The sequence below is a fragment of the Macaca fascicularis genome, chromosome 1 (genome assembly GCF_037993035.2).
Source record: "Macaca fascicularis isolate 582-1 chromosome 1, T2T-MFA8v1.1".
NCBI classification, from domain to species: Eukaryota; Metazoa; Chordata; class Mammalia; order Primates; family Cercopithecidae; genus Macaca; species Macaca fascicularis.
Window position 1 is genome coordinate 190938811 of NC_088375.1, and position 14957 is coordinate 190953767.

Below are 14957 nucleotides of genomic sequence, written 5' to 3' on the forward strand. Positions count from 1 at the left end.
AATTTTTGAAAGCTGAACCAGCCTTGCATACCTGGAATAAATCCCACTTGGCTGCAACATGTAATTCTTTTTATACATTGCTGAATTCAATTTGCTAATAATTTTGTTGAGGATTTCTGGAGCATATTCATCAGAGATATTGGTCTGTAGTTTTCCTTTCTCACAATATCTTTATTTGGGTAATAGGGTAATGTCTAGGGTAATGTTGGACGCATAGAATGAGTTAGAAAGCGTTCTTACTGCTTTGATTTTCTGGAAGACATTGTAGAGAACTGATGTAGAGAACTGTAGATACCAAATGATACCATTTGGTATCATTTTTTCCCTTAAATTTTGATAGAATCCACCAGTAAAACCATCTGAGACTGTTGTTTCTGTTTTGGAAAGTTATTAATTAGTGATTTAATTTCTTTAGTAGGTATAGATTTATTCAGATTGTCTATTTCTCCCTGCGTCAGTTTTGGTGGTTTCCGTCTTTTAAGGAATCAGTCCATTTCATCTAAGTTACCAGATTTGTGAGTACAGAGTTGTTCACAATGTTCTTTTATTATCCTTTTTCTTTTGTTTTGAGACAGGGTCTCACTCTGTCGCCCAAGCTGGAGCGCAGTGGTGTGATCACAGCTCACTGCAGCCTTGACCTCTCAGGCTCAAGTGATACTCCCATCTCAACCTACTAAGTAGCTGGGATTACAGGCACAACCGGCTGATTTTGTTTTTTTGAAGAGATGAGGTCTCCCTACGTTGCCCAAGCTGGTCTTAAGTTCCTGGGCTCAAGCGATCCTCCTGCCTCAGCCTTCCAAAGCGCTGGGACTATAGGGTGAACCACCTCACCCAGCCCATTATTTTTTTAATATCTATGGATTAGTAGTGATGATCCTATGTTCACTTCTCATATTAGTAATTTATATCTTCTCTTTCTCTCTTTTTGGCTAGAGGTTTATCAATTTTGTAGATATTTGCAAAGAACTAGCTTTTGTTTTGTTGATTTTCTCTGTTGATTTCTACTCTGTACTTCTACTATAGCCTCCTAAGTACCCGCTCCCTTTCCATTCTTGTCCCTCTCTAATCAAATTACCTTCTTGCGGCCAAAGACATCTTCCTAAGGGTCAAAACTGATTATGTCACTACTCATCTGCTTAAAACTCTTCAAGGCATCTTTTGCCCTTGAGATGAAGCCCAAATTTCTCCTTGCTATCTCTAAAGCCCCACGTAATTTGGTCTCTGCCCATTCCTCCAGACTTCTCAAGTTCCACCCTCAGGTCTCCTGGAGTTTGGCAGCATAGAAAAGACAAATATTACATCTTTACACATATATTTATTTCAATTATAGATAAGGACAAGATAAATTAGTCAATATAATGTATAGGAAGTTCTTCAATTGGCTGAGATTTCAAAAGACCATTAAGAAAAACTAGAGAAAAAATTGGTAACCAAAAACTAATATAAAATGGATTTCTGAAAATAGTGTCTAGAGATCTATAGCCCATAATGAAAGTTTGAAAAAATTACAGAAACATCCAAACATTTTTTTTCTGTAAGGGTGTAATAACAATATTTTGAATCAAAAGAAAAGAAAGTAGCTGCAACTGCACTACCCTAACATAACTATTATGATATTCTGCAGTAGTTGTTATATTATATTCAGATATGATTATAGTGACAAGCCTGAGGTCACTTCATGGTTCTTGACGCTGGCACATTAGAATCATCTGAGAGAATGTTCAAACATAAAGGTACCTGAGCCCCAATTCCTGATCAACTAAATAAGAATCTCTGGGTAGCGAGGTCTTAGTTATGAATCATCACACATAGACATACTCCTTTGTACAGACAGATTTATTCTTGGTATCAATTACCTAGGGAAGTGGAGACTTCCTCAGACAGGAAACAGAATCTTTTATTAAAGCAGTGGTTCTCAATTTGGCTGCATATTAGACTCACCTGGGCAGCTTTAAAAATCCTAATGCAAAGGCTGTGTCCTCGCTCAATGACTTCAAAATCTCTAGAGGATGGGATGCAGGCATCAGTAATTTTTTAGGCTCTCTAGGTGATTCCAATATGCAGTCAAGGTCAAAAACCACTGTGCAGAGAGAGTCCTTGGTAAGCTGCAAAGTGGGAATTTGGCTCTTTCGGTCTTGATCACATAGCTCAAGATGTCTAGGAGAAAGTCTTTGAACAGTGGGCTGTGAAAAAGGCTAGATGTCATGAAGCAAGGAAGCTAGCCAAATCCTGCAATGCCGTGCTCTCCTGTTGTGAAGTAAGTATGGCCCTGGCTTGTGCTAGCTATAGAAGAGACAGAATCATTTTGGAAACCAGACTACTCCTTTGGATTTCTTGTCCTCTCAAGGTGAATTTCTCTGTTGTCCTCTTTTAATCTTTAGTGAAATATTTTTAGCTTTGCTTAGAGGAGCCAAAAGAAAGTGTCCCCCTACCATACACACCCCCCTTTCCTCTTTTTTTTTTTTTTTTTTTTAAGGCATTAAAGAGAAGCTGGCCCTCTGAAGTCAGCATGATGGTGGCAGAAGTTCTTCAAGTGACAGTCTCTCCAGGAGATGGGGAAAGTCAGGGTTAGATAAAGGAAGGGGCCACCTGATAGTCCTCACCACTGGACCCCCCTCCCTAAAAATCTTCTAATAACAATACTTGAAAGATCTGGATTTTGTTATTAAAGGTGGCTCTATTCTCTCTTACTCATACCCTCTTCCTTCTGTCCTTGATTGACTGAACAAATATTTATTGATATTTACTATGCACATAAACACTATACTAGGCATTGTGAATATATCTGTGAGCAGAACATTCCTACTTCCTGCCCTTACAAAGCTTCTGGTATATAGTTAAAACGTAGGATCAAACTGACTGTGAATCTGGAAAAACAGAAAGCTATGTTGAATAGTGAGAAAAGTAAAAAAGTTTGGAGGCAGGCAGAGAAGGGTTCAAATACTGGCTTGATCACATTTAGTTCTGTGAACACAAGTAAATTACTTATTCGTTCTATAGTCATTTTCACATTTGTTAAAATGCATTTAAATACCATCTACTTCATAGAGTTGTCCACCATTTATCCACGCAACAAATATTTATTAATTGATCAACAAGTAATACAGTAGACACTGGTTTTGCTGCTAGAAAATGTAGGGAACAAAATAGATAAACTATTTTTTTCTATTTCTATTTTTCATCTACTCTAGTAGATGCAGACAGACAATAAACAAGTAAAAACATATGCGGCATCTGAGAGTGATAGACACCCTGGAGAAAATGACATAGTAAAGGGGAACAGGGAATGCCAATAGGGGATGGGGCTATGATTTTAAATGGGATGGGTAAGGGAGACTTTATTAAGAAGGTAACATTTGAACTACGTTCTAAAAAGGTAAGGGAGTGCACAATCTCTGCAGGTATCTGGGGAAGAGTGTTCCAGACAAGGGAATGATCAAATGCCAAGAGTCTTGAGGCGGGAACAGGCCTGGAGTATCCAAATCACAGCAAGGAGCCCAGGATAAAACAATAAATCAGGAGACCAACAAGAAACCAAGGTGTAGACCATGTAGGGCCTTGGTGAGCACTGTAAAGGTTCTGGCTGTCATTCTACAAGTAATGGGGAGCCATTGGGGAGTTCTGATCACAGGAGTAATAAGACCTATCTTGTATTTTAATAGGATCACTTTGGCTTCAGTGTGGAAACAGACCACAGAGAAGCAAGCATAAAATCTGGAAGACTAGTTAGGAGTGCAAAAGTTCAGTGGGAGGTGGTGGTTTGGACAGAGTGATGATATAGAGGTAGTGAGAAGTGGTTGGATCTGAGGGTATTGAAGGTAAAGCTAATAAGGTTTACTGATTATCAGATTTGAGTGTCAAAGAAATGATGCTACAGCATTTGATGTGAGCAATGGAAGGATGTAGTTAGCTGCCATTTCCTGGGGTAGAAAAGACTAGAGTTTGGTTCTGGACATGTTAAGTGTGAGATGCCTAATACACATCCGAATGAAGGAGGCAATTGGGTAAATGAGTCTGGAGTGTGGGGAAAGAGAACTGGGCTTGATATAAATGTAGGCGTCATCAGCATATAGATTACATTTAAAGCCATGATACTGGATGAGATTAAGCAAATGTTGCGGGAAAAGGTAACATAGAAAGTACCTAGTGCACCACTGGGCATATAGTAGGTGCTCAATAAATGCTTTCCCCTTGAAGCCCTAGGGAACTTGACAGGCTGTTTTAGAAGTGTTAAACTCACCTCAGGCTATATTTAGACTGCTCCATGTTTATCCACTATTACAAATGACCTGGTTTTCACAAGGCTCTGGGGATTAAGCATTGTTTGCTTTCATTTTCATATTTTTGTGTCTTCACATGGAATTCCTTATGAAATTAGACTGAGCATTAAAGTCCCCATGCTCTTGCCCACATGACAACTGTAAAACACCACACTGTGGCAGCAGACAGAGCTTTCCCAGAGCACAGAGCACTTGCCCACACCCAGCAGAAACAGATGAAACTTCCATTTAATTAAATCTGCTCCCAGAAGGCCCACATCGGCTCAGGAAACTCACACCTGGACACCAGGATCTGGCTCCTTCAAGAAATCCAGATGGCTCATCTCTGTCCTGGACTAACGGGCACATTCCTGGCTCATTGTGTTATATTCCTTATAATGGAGACTGAGATTTCCTTAGGGTTCTTTCTGGAATGCTCTGCCTATCTTCCTTTGACTCTTTGCTCAAATGCCACCTTCTCAATGAGTTTTACTTTGACTGTCCCATTGAAACCTGCAATCTCTTCAACAGCATTCCCTTGTCTTGCTCTATTTTCTTTCACAGCACTTATCACCTTCCAAAATCCTAAAAACTTTATTTATAACATTTTTGTTTATTGATTGTCTTGTTCACTGGTATATCCCCAGAGCACAGAATATTGCCTGATACATATTAATTGCTCAACAAATCTGTTGATTGAATGAGAGAGTATCCACTTTGTTGTTGAGGCAAGAGCCTTTACCCCTGAGCCTTTTCCCAGGGCCCTCAACTTTGAGCCAGACAACAGTAGACTCCTTTCAGAGAGCAGATGTGCCCCCTCAGAGGTATCATTAAATCAGGTTGTGGCTGCCTGCACGTAGCAGCCTGAGTGCCCAACCCCTGGGGGAGACGGGGTCAATTCTCAGGCAACCGCAAGGCTAGTAATGTCACCAGCTCACCAGTCTCACATTCTAGTTATTCCTGTTTCTCTCCAAACCATATTCTCCTCAGTTTTCTTTCCCTCAAGTCACTACTCTCTGCTTCTTCTTGGTCCAATTTCCTACTTCTCCCCCGGCACAGCCGACACTCTAACTTTCAATTATGTGGCATAAAACTGTGTTCCTTTATATCCTCAAACTCTTCAGTGAATGTTCCTTCCATTTTTGCTTTCATAGAAACCTGGGTCTCTTGGGAAAACACCATTTTTACAGCCCTCTGCAAAGGAGGCTGCTCTTTCATCTATACTCCATGGACCCTGGGATCCACGGTTATCCTCTCTGGAGTCCATTAATGCTTCCAAACCACCAATATGTCATGCTTATTATAAAAAAAGAAACAACCAAAAACTTGTCTGTTGCTCATGCTATCCAGCAATACTACCCTTTAACTTCCCTTCCTGTTCTCAATTGCTTCCTCCCCATTCACTAAGACTTCAGCTTACAGGATAGGCTTTCCAATCAAGCTTATAAGGCTACACCTGTGGCTTAGAAGTTTCCATTTATTCCATTAGAAAACACATAGCCAGTGCTCAAGAAATATCTGCTAGGCCGGGCGCGGTGGCTCAAGTCTGTAATCCCAGCACTTTGGGAGGCCGAGATGGGCGGATCACGAGGTCAGGAGATCGAGACCATCCTGGCTGACACGGTGAAACCCCGTCTCTACTAAAAAATACAAAAAAACTAGCCGGGCGAGGTGGCGGGCGCCTGTAGTCCCAGCTACTCGGGAGGCTGAGGCAGGAGAATGGCGTGAACCCGGGAGGCGGAGCTTGCAGTGAGCCAAGATGACGCCACTGCACTCCAGCCTGGGCGGCAGAGCGAGACTCTGTCTTCAAAAAAAAAAAAAAAAAAAAATCTGCTAAATGAAAGAGTGAAGAAATGAAATCTGGGGTATGGAGCAGGAGGCAAGCTTAAGTCCAGGTCTCATTTTTCGGCTATATCCCTGCCAGTTTACCAGACACTGATAAGGGCTAACTCTCATCCTTGGTATTACTATTGTCAATGCTTTAACTGAGACTTAGTAGTTAAATAACTCACTCCAGATTAGAGCTAGTAAGATGTGGAACTGGGCCTCAAAACTCCATGTCTGACTCCACAGCTCACATTTTTAACCACCAAAAAGTTCTGCCTTCTTGAACAACAGTTCTTGTAGTAAAAAGACCAGGTTTTCCACATCAGTATTCTGAATAATGTTCACAGCACTAACAAGTGATTTTGTCATGTAGATACAAGCAGAAGGGAATTCTCAAAGAAAATATAAGCCACTCTATTCCAGGAAGACATAATTAAACAAATACAGTGAAGACAAAAAAAAATCTAAAATGTCTATTTCCAGGCTTTTGGAATATCACTAGATATAAGGTATTTTAAGAGTATTTCTCCCATTCTGTAGGCTGTCTGTGTACTCTCTTGATAGTTTCTTTTGCTGTGCAGAAGCTCTTTAATTTGATTAGGTCTCACTTGTCAATTTTTGTTCTTGTTGCAGTTGCTTTCGGGGACTTAGCCATAAATTCTTTGCCAAAGCCAACGATGAGAAGGGTATGTCCTAGGTTTTCTGCTAGGATTTTTATAGTGTGAGGTCTTACATTTAAATCTTTAATCCATCTTAATTTTTATATATGGTGAAATGTAGGGATTCAGTTTCATTCTTCTGCATATAGTTAGCCAGTTATCCCAACACCATTTATCGAATAGGGAGTCCATTCCCTATTGCTTATTTTTGTAGACTTCGTTAAAGATCAGATGGTTGTAGCTGTGTGGCTTTATTTCTGGGTTCTCTATTCTGTTCCATTGGTCTATTTGTCTGTTTCTGCAGCAATATCAAGTTTAGTTCCTATATCCTTATAGTAGAGTTTGAAGTCTAGCAATGTGATACCTCCAGCTCTGTTCTTTTTGCTTAGGATTGCTTTGGCTATTCTGGCTTTTTGGTTACACATACATTTTAGAATGGTTTTCTCTACTTCTATGAAAAATGATGTTGATAGATGCAGCTGTAAGTCATTATCCTAAACAAATTAACACAGAAAAGAAAATGAAATATCACATGTTCTCACTTACAAATGGGAGCTAAATACTGAATACACACGGACATAAAAATAAGAACAGACACTGGGGACTACTAGAGGGGAGAGGGGGCTGAAAAACTACCTGTTGAATACTATGCTCACTACCTGAGTAATGGGACCATCCATACTCCAAACCTCAGCATCACACAATAAACCCATGTAACCAAGCCTGCACATTTACCCCAGAATCCATTTTTTTAAAAGGAGTTTTTCTATGCAATAGGGTTCCAAGAATAGAAAACATCTGGAGTGAGGAGACAATTCTCAAAATAGAGATGTGCTGCATTCTCAATTAAGGGTGAGCCAACCACACTTGTGGGCCAAAGCCAACCTTTCACCTGTTTTTTATATGGCCTGTAAGTTAAGAATGTCTTTTACATTTTTAATAGATGGGGAAAAAAATCAAAAAGCATATTTTTGACACATAAAAGTTATATAAAATTGCCAGGCATGGTGGCTCACGCCTGTAATCCCAACACTTTGGGAGGCCAAGGCGGGCGGATCACCTGAGGCCAGGAGCTCAAGACAAGCCTGACCAACATGGAAAAACCCCATCTCTACTAAATATACAAAATTAGCCAGGCAAGGTGGTGTGTGCCTGTAATCCCAGCTACTCCGGAGGCTGAGGCAGGAGAATCACTTAAACCGGGGAGGTGGAGGTTGCAGTGAGCCGAGATTGTGCCACCACACTCCAGCCTGGGCAACAAGAATGAAACTCTATCTCAAAAGTATACATATATAATGAAAACTTCAGGGTCCATAAGTAAAGTTTTATTGAAAATATAGCCATACTCATTAATCTATGTACTATCTATGGATGCTTTCAAGTTAAAACAGCAAAGCTGAGTAATTGTGACAGAAAAAATAAGGCCCCAAATTTTAAAATATTTCCCATTTGGCCGTTTGCCAAAAGAGTTTGCCAATCCCTTTTATAAATAATTTCTTCTGTCTTACCTTCCAGTTCACTCTGTCTTCAGTTGTATCTAATCAGCTGCTAACCCCTTTTACTGAGTTTTTAATTTTGGTCATTGTATTTTTTAACTCTAGAAGTTCATTGTTTTTTCAAATCTGGTATTTTGCTTTTCATAGTTCCCTATTCTATGCATATAGTTCAGTACTGTCTCTTATTTCTTTAAATATAGTATATTTAATTGCTTTATAAATAATGTGTGGTAATTCCAATTTCAGAAATCTTTGTGGATACTCCTCTGTTGCCAGTTGTTTTACATGTTTCTCATAAAACCAAGCTTCTATTGAAGCTTGTTTCCTTGTGTGTTTAGTTATTTTTTACCGTAAGCTGTTCATTTCCTTGAAAAGTTATTTATGAGGAATGCATGTCTTCCTCTATGGAAAGTCTGTATTTATTTCTGCCAGGTGCTTGGAGGCACTGCCAGTCTGGAATACCTTAAACTGAATTCATGGCCTGAGGTTCTCTAGATCACCTGAGTGATGAGAACTCTGGCAACAAATACCAAGTATTTTTGTTCCAGTGCCGTGACCTACTCAGTGCTTTGGTAATTGTTCTTGCAGCCTGCTTTGGGGGTGCAGGTTTATTAATAGTTCTAGTTTATCCTTATGCTGGGTCCTTTGGGATTCTAGTTAATATAAAAGTAATTAAAAGATAAGTTAATATAATGAGAAGGTCTAAAATTTAACCAGAATTTCAGAAGAGGAGTAGAGAGAGAGTGGGGCAGAGGGAATATTTAAAGAGATAATGGCTGAAATTTTCCCAAAACATATGAAATTCTTATACCCAAGAATCTAAATGAGGCCAGATACTGTGGCTTACACCTGTAATCCTAACACTTCAGGAAGTTCAGGCAGGAGGATCACTTGAGCCCAGGAGTATAAGACCAGCCTGGGCAACATAGCAAGAGCCTGTCTGTACCAAAAAAGGGAAGAAGACGACGACGAAGATGAAGAATAAGAAGGAGAAGAAGGAGAAGGAAAAGGAGGAGAAGAAGGAGAAGGAGAAGGAGGAAGAGGAGGAGGAGGAGGAGGAGGAGGAGGAGAAGGGGGGAGGAGAAGAGGGGGAGAAGAAGAGTGGGGAGAAGAGAAGGGAGGAGAAGTGGGGGAGGAGAAGAGGGGGGAGGAGAAGAGGGGGAAGGAGACAAGGGGGAAGGAGAAGAGGAGGAAGAAGAGGAAGAAGAAGAAGAGGAGGAGGAAGAAGAGGAAGAAGCAACAGCAGCTAAAAGAATCCCAATCAAGATAAATAAAAAGAAAGCCTTACATTGGCATACTTATTCATACTTTATAGAACACTTTCTTTTATTCTGCATAAAGCCATAGGAAGTGAGTGCTATTATCTACATTTTTCATAAAGGAAAACGGGTTCAGAAAGCTAAAATATAATAATTATCTAAGGTCATGTAATACTATGCAGCAGAGACAGAATTCAAATCCAGTTCCGACTAAAGTTCAGATCCTTTCCTATACTTCAGAAATAGAATATAACACAACTAGAGAGGGACTTGGTAAGGGGTGATCTCAACTTTGCTGGGTAACTGCCCCCACCAAAAACAGAATCCTTAACTTGGAAACTTCTCTCTGGAAGTAGGTGGAAACCTTCCTCAGGTATCTGTGAGACAGGAGAGACAGCACTGGACTTCTGAAGACAGCACTGGACTAGAAAAAGCTTTGCAGCTAGAGGCAGGAAAGTAGCTTGTACCTTAGATTGTGAGTTAAATCAAATGAGGCCAAGCCAATTTACTGTGCTAACGACCAAGTTAACTCACATAGTTCAAAGAACTGGCCTGATATGCAACAGAAAGCTACACAACAGCCTACTCTGCAGGACCCAACTGTCAGGAGAGCAGGGTAGGAATGTCCTCCTCATCCTCCTCCTTTCACTGCTGAAGACAGTTTAAATATTGTAGTATGTCCTAGAGAATATGCCTTTTGTTCATCAGTGTGATTCAACTTGGGAATTACTCTTATCTCTTCCGTTCTGGTGGCATTTCACTTGCTTATGGCTTATACTTGATTTGTTTTTTTCCAGAGTACTAAATTAAGAATTTTCTAAGAGTGAAGCCTATGGCTTTCTACCACAATCAAATACCCCATTCCCTAGATGTTAACATGCGGCTGACATCTCTCTACTAGCCTGGTATACAGAACACACACATTTTCCTTCATAGTTGCCTCCATAATGTGTAAAAGTTGGGAGATTTACAATGCCTGAACTCACAGTATGAGGCATCAGAGCCAAGTGCCAGACTATTCAGTAGGAAAACCAACCAGCCCCTGATTTGATGTCTTGTATGCAGGTGTGGCCATCATCATCAGACACAACTGTGGAAAAGGCCCTTATGCAACATGGAAAAGGAAAGAGAAACAATTCTGATCCTTCATGATGTCTGCCTGGTAAAGGGCAGGGGACAGAGGTGCACAAAGATGACTAACAATAGAAAGGAATCACAGTAGGTAGTAAGGTGGCTCTGCAAGGATTTATTGAGCATCAGCTATGTGAGCAGGCTTGCAGGGGCATGAACACACGGAGGGGAGAGAGCTGTAACTCAAGGCATGCTTGTCAAATAGGAAAGTACACAGTCATCCTACCATCATCCATCCATCCACCCATCCTTTCATCCATCCATCCATCCATCCATCCATCCATCCATCCATCCAAGTGTTCAGTGTTTAATGGGTACCTGACAAACATACGCCAATACTGTCTAGGTGCTAGAGAGACCAAGAAGACCAGTAGGGAAGGATCCTGGAAGGATTAGATACTCAGTATTTGACAGTCCTCTATGAATTAATCATTTCAATTAAGTTCTTACAAAAACCCTGTGGAATAAGTTTATTGTCATCATCTTATAGACGAAACTGAGGCTCAGAGTGGTTAAGTAGCTTGCCCCAAATCACAAAGAGAATAAACGTCAATCTGGGATTTGAACCAAGTTATCTACTAGGCCTAGCTCTGAGCCTGTGCCCTTAAAAAATCAGTAATTATTATGCAATTACAGTATAGTGTGATAATTGTAACAGAGGTAGAAAATTCAAAGGAAGCACAGAGGAAGAGACAATTTTGTGTGGGGAGGAAGTAGTTTTTTTTAGTTTTCCAAGTGAGCTAGCAAGGAAAGAGAATTTCAGGCACAGGTTAACAAGCATACACAAAGGTAGACGGAAAAGGAGGGTTCACCTGTGGCAAGAGTGGCAGGAGTTGAAGCTGGAGAGTAAGATAGGGAGTGATCACAGAAAGCTGTGCATGTCAGGTGCCAGAGCATCTCTGAGAGGTCCCTACCTCCTGCTGTGACTCAACTGTCCTCTACCCTGTAGGAGAAGCCTTTCCAGGAGCCTCCTAATCCTTCCAACTCCTGGCAGTGGCCTCCTCCTATAATAAGTTGCCTGTGCCAGCCAAATCAAAGGCCTTATGTTTGCACCCATCATCCCACCCTCTGTGGCCACTGCAGACCATAACATGCCCCAAGATTCTGCTGACAGCCTGAGGACAGAGGCCCCAGGGAGTCCCCTAGTCACCAGAAGAGTGATGAGAGCTGACTCTTCAAAGTGAGACCCAGCTCTCACAGACCTCTCTGCCACAGAGCCAATGTATCTTCTCATTCTACTCACAGTTTAGAGTCCAGATTCAGGAGGAAGCCCAACCGATCATACTCTGAAAAAGAAAAGCAGAAAATGTCATTTAAGTCAAGTCACTGATGATACTAGCATATTGCATCCCCCAGACCTAGACCATGGGGACAGACAACCCTTGGAAAAGAACACAATTCAACTGCTTCAAAGAATACAACTAAATACATAAACCACAAAACACCAGCTGAACACCTGTTTTGTGAAGGACCAAGTTCAATGCCAGGTATTTCCTATGCATTCTAGGGCAGCCAGTCCTATGTTGGTATACAACTGCCTTCCTTCCTGTATAAATGTGGTAACTGGAACTGAAATTTAGTAAACCATGAAACTGGAACCTGGAAAATTAAGAGGCTCAGATGCAATATCTGCTTCCTCTGAGCTCTAAACACAGCATTTGCTGAATCAGTCACCTTAGCCATGGGGTGAGGATGTGGCAGTCAACAGGTCCCCAAATCCATGCCAATTCTCTTCATGGTCATCATAAAGAACCAATACATCAGATTACATAAAGAATAGCAAGTTTACAATAAAATTTAAAGACAAATTGATGTTTCTAACAAGTGATTAATCAGTATTTTAATTTATTTAAGTTCTTTACATCTTGCCTCATTCTAAAATGAGGTTGAAGCAGTTCTATAAAATTGTATGGAGTACAAGATTTATAAAGGATAAACCTGGGGGCCAAAGTGGACATAAACTTAGGAAAATGCAGGTGGGGTAAGGAAACTAGTAAAAGTGAATATCCTAGGGCCGTGTGTGCTTGCTGGAGGAAGATTACAGATCTGTCCTCAAGATTTTCCATAGCTAAAACTAAGTGCAAAGCACTGATTTCATGGTTCAGCAGTATCTAGAAAATAAACCAGGAGAATCACAGCTATTCTTGATACTAAGACTTGAGGAAAATTTCCTGTGTCCTCAAAAACATTTGTATAAGGAAAATGATAGGAAGTGTCATGGGATTATTTCTTATGGCTCTGCTCCATAGTTGCAGTATGTGTGTGTGTGCGTGTGCGTGTGTGTGTGTGTGTGTGTGTGTGTCTAGCCAAAATAAGGTGGCCTATGAATGCAGTTCTTAGCTGGCCTGGCTCAGTCTGAGGGTAAAACAGAATACCAAAATACTGGATGGAAAAGGCCAGGCAGCAAAGCTTTCGAGGAACTCAGGCTTTAATAAGCAGTGAACAGCAAAAAGAGGGAAGTCACACACGCTGACAAGTACCTCCCAGGAGTCGTTCTGCAAGGCCAATTAAGGCCAGACTCATTGCTTTCAAAATCATCTGAGCTGTGGAGAGAGAATAAATCCTCTTCTTAAAATTGAAGCTACCAACTAGGACACACAACTCAACACAAGGCTTACCTCCCAAGAGAATGGCCTTGAGCAAGTGAAAGCCTTTCCTCAAAATAATTCTGGTTTTGCTCTAACGCAGGCAAATGGATGAAAGACTTGCCTTAACATATCAAGAACTTACAAACATTGGTAAGAAAAACAAAAAAAGACTTAAATATAAAATAAAACTAAAAATACAATTTGCAGAGAGTTAGTGTCAAAGTTAAGTGCTCTCTCAATAATCCTATCTTATCATTCCATAAAAAGGAAGCCTTATCAACTTGCCAAATACCCGTTACTTTTTCCCTGTGTGGTGACAACCCTGGGGGAAGTCTCGTGCTGTTGCTCCTCAGACCTGAGCTAAGACTCCCTTAGACAATGAATCCATACTTAGGCGGATTCCTTCAAGAGAGGCCAGAGAATGTTTCCCTCATTGTTGCAAATTCAAATGTCAGGGGCCAAGCAAGAGCATAACACAAATGAGGGAAGTGGGAGAATGTAATACTCTTATACAGCAGCTCACACTACTTATTTTAGTTGCATTAAAAAACAAATCCTGTTGGAATGTCTTTTTTTTTTCAATTCACTGTTTTTCCTCCCATATATTTTCTGTATAGTAAAAATAATTATATCTGTGGTTTATTATTTGCCAATGGCATCTTAGTTTTGTTTTGTTTTACACACACACGCACACACACACTGCATATTACAATTCTAAGAACTCTGCATTTCTAAAGCAAGTTTGTCCCTTCATGTCTCTCCTGGTCTATCTATTGTTTTCTCTCTTTCATTAAGAGATATGAGGGCAGGACAAAGTGGCTCACACCTGTAATCCCAGCACTTTGGGAGACCAAGCTGGGAGGGTTGTTTTGAGTTCAGGAGTTTGAGATAAGCCTGGGTAGCATAGTGAGCCCTCATTTATTCAAACAAATTTTTTAAAATTAGCTGAGCATGCTGGTGCACACCTGTAGTACCAGCTACTCCAGAGGCTGAGGTAGGAGGACGGCGTGAGCCTGGGAGATCGAGGCTGCAGTGAGCTGTGATCACGCCACTGCACCCTAGCCTGGGCAACACGGTGAAGGATCACTGTACCCCCCACGGCCCTCAGAAAAGAGACAGGAGTACCAGAATAATTTAAGGAAAGGTAATTGTGAGCCCACTGATGATAAATGGCAGCTCACCCGTGGCTCTAGCGTCAAAGCTCAGAGGGAACTGAGTCCATCTGGAGAGTGTGTGCCCTGCTGAAGGGTGGCTCCCACTAGTTCCTGCTAACTATGCCAGGCAGCAACTCAGGCCCCGCATTACCACATCTTCTGATTTTTTTCAAGGCAGGAATCTGGATTTTTAAGGTAAAATTTCTAAGTTTATAAACATTGGCAAATGGATTCAAGAAAAATGTAAAGATTATGTGGACTGACAACTCATGAGGGCTGTGGCTGCCCACAGCAGATGCTCAATAAATATCTGTTGACTATTATCAGGATTATTTGGTCACAACAGTCACAAGTCCAAATCAAATTAGGGTAACAGGATGCTCGAAATAAAATTTTAGCCAGGCCTATAAGGTGATACATTTCAGACACCACAGTGAAGTGCTAGACTAAGATGCAGATTTTCAAAAGAAATCTCTTAATACATATCATGTAATTCTAAAGGCCTTCCCTACATCAAATATAAATAGCAATCAGTTGCTAGAGATGAAGGGAGACAGGATTTGAAAAATGTCTTTGTCGGGAGC

The 14957-nt window shown here is 40.8% G+C and overlaps 1 protein-coding gene across 50 annotated transcripts in view; it reads right to left on the reverse strand.

Annotated features, from left to right (window-relative positions):
• The window catches only part of ST3GAL3 (ST3 beta-galactoside alpha-2,3-sialyltransferase 3), a 233081-nt gene that overhangs the window by 107188 nt on the left and 110936 nt on the right, over positions 1-14957 (reverse strand). For all 50 annotated transcript variants that reach the window (XR_012421289.1, XR_012421278.1, XR_012421280.1 and 47 more), the window contains one exon: positions 11875-11917. Coding sequence is in view for 42 of the 50 variants with exons in the window: in XM_045372578.2 (XP_045228513.1) it covers positions 11875-11917 (43 nt within the window). In the remaining 8 variants the exon portion in view is untranslated. The remainder of the gene's footprint in view (positions 1-11874; positions 11918-14957) is intronic.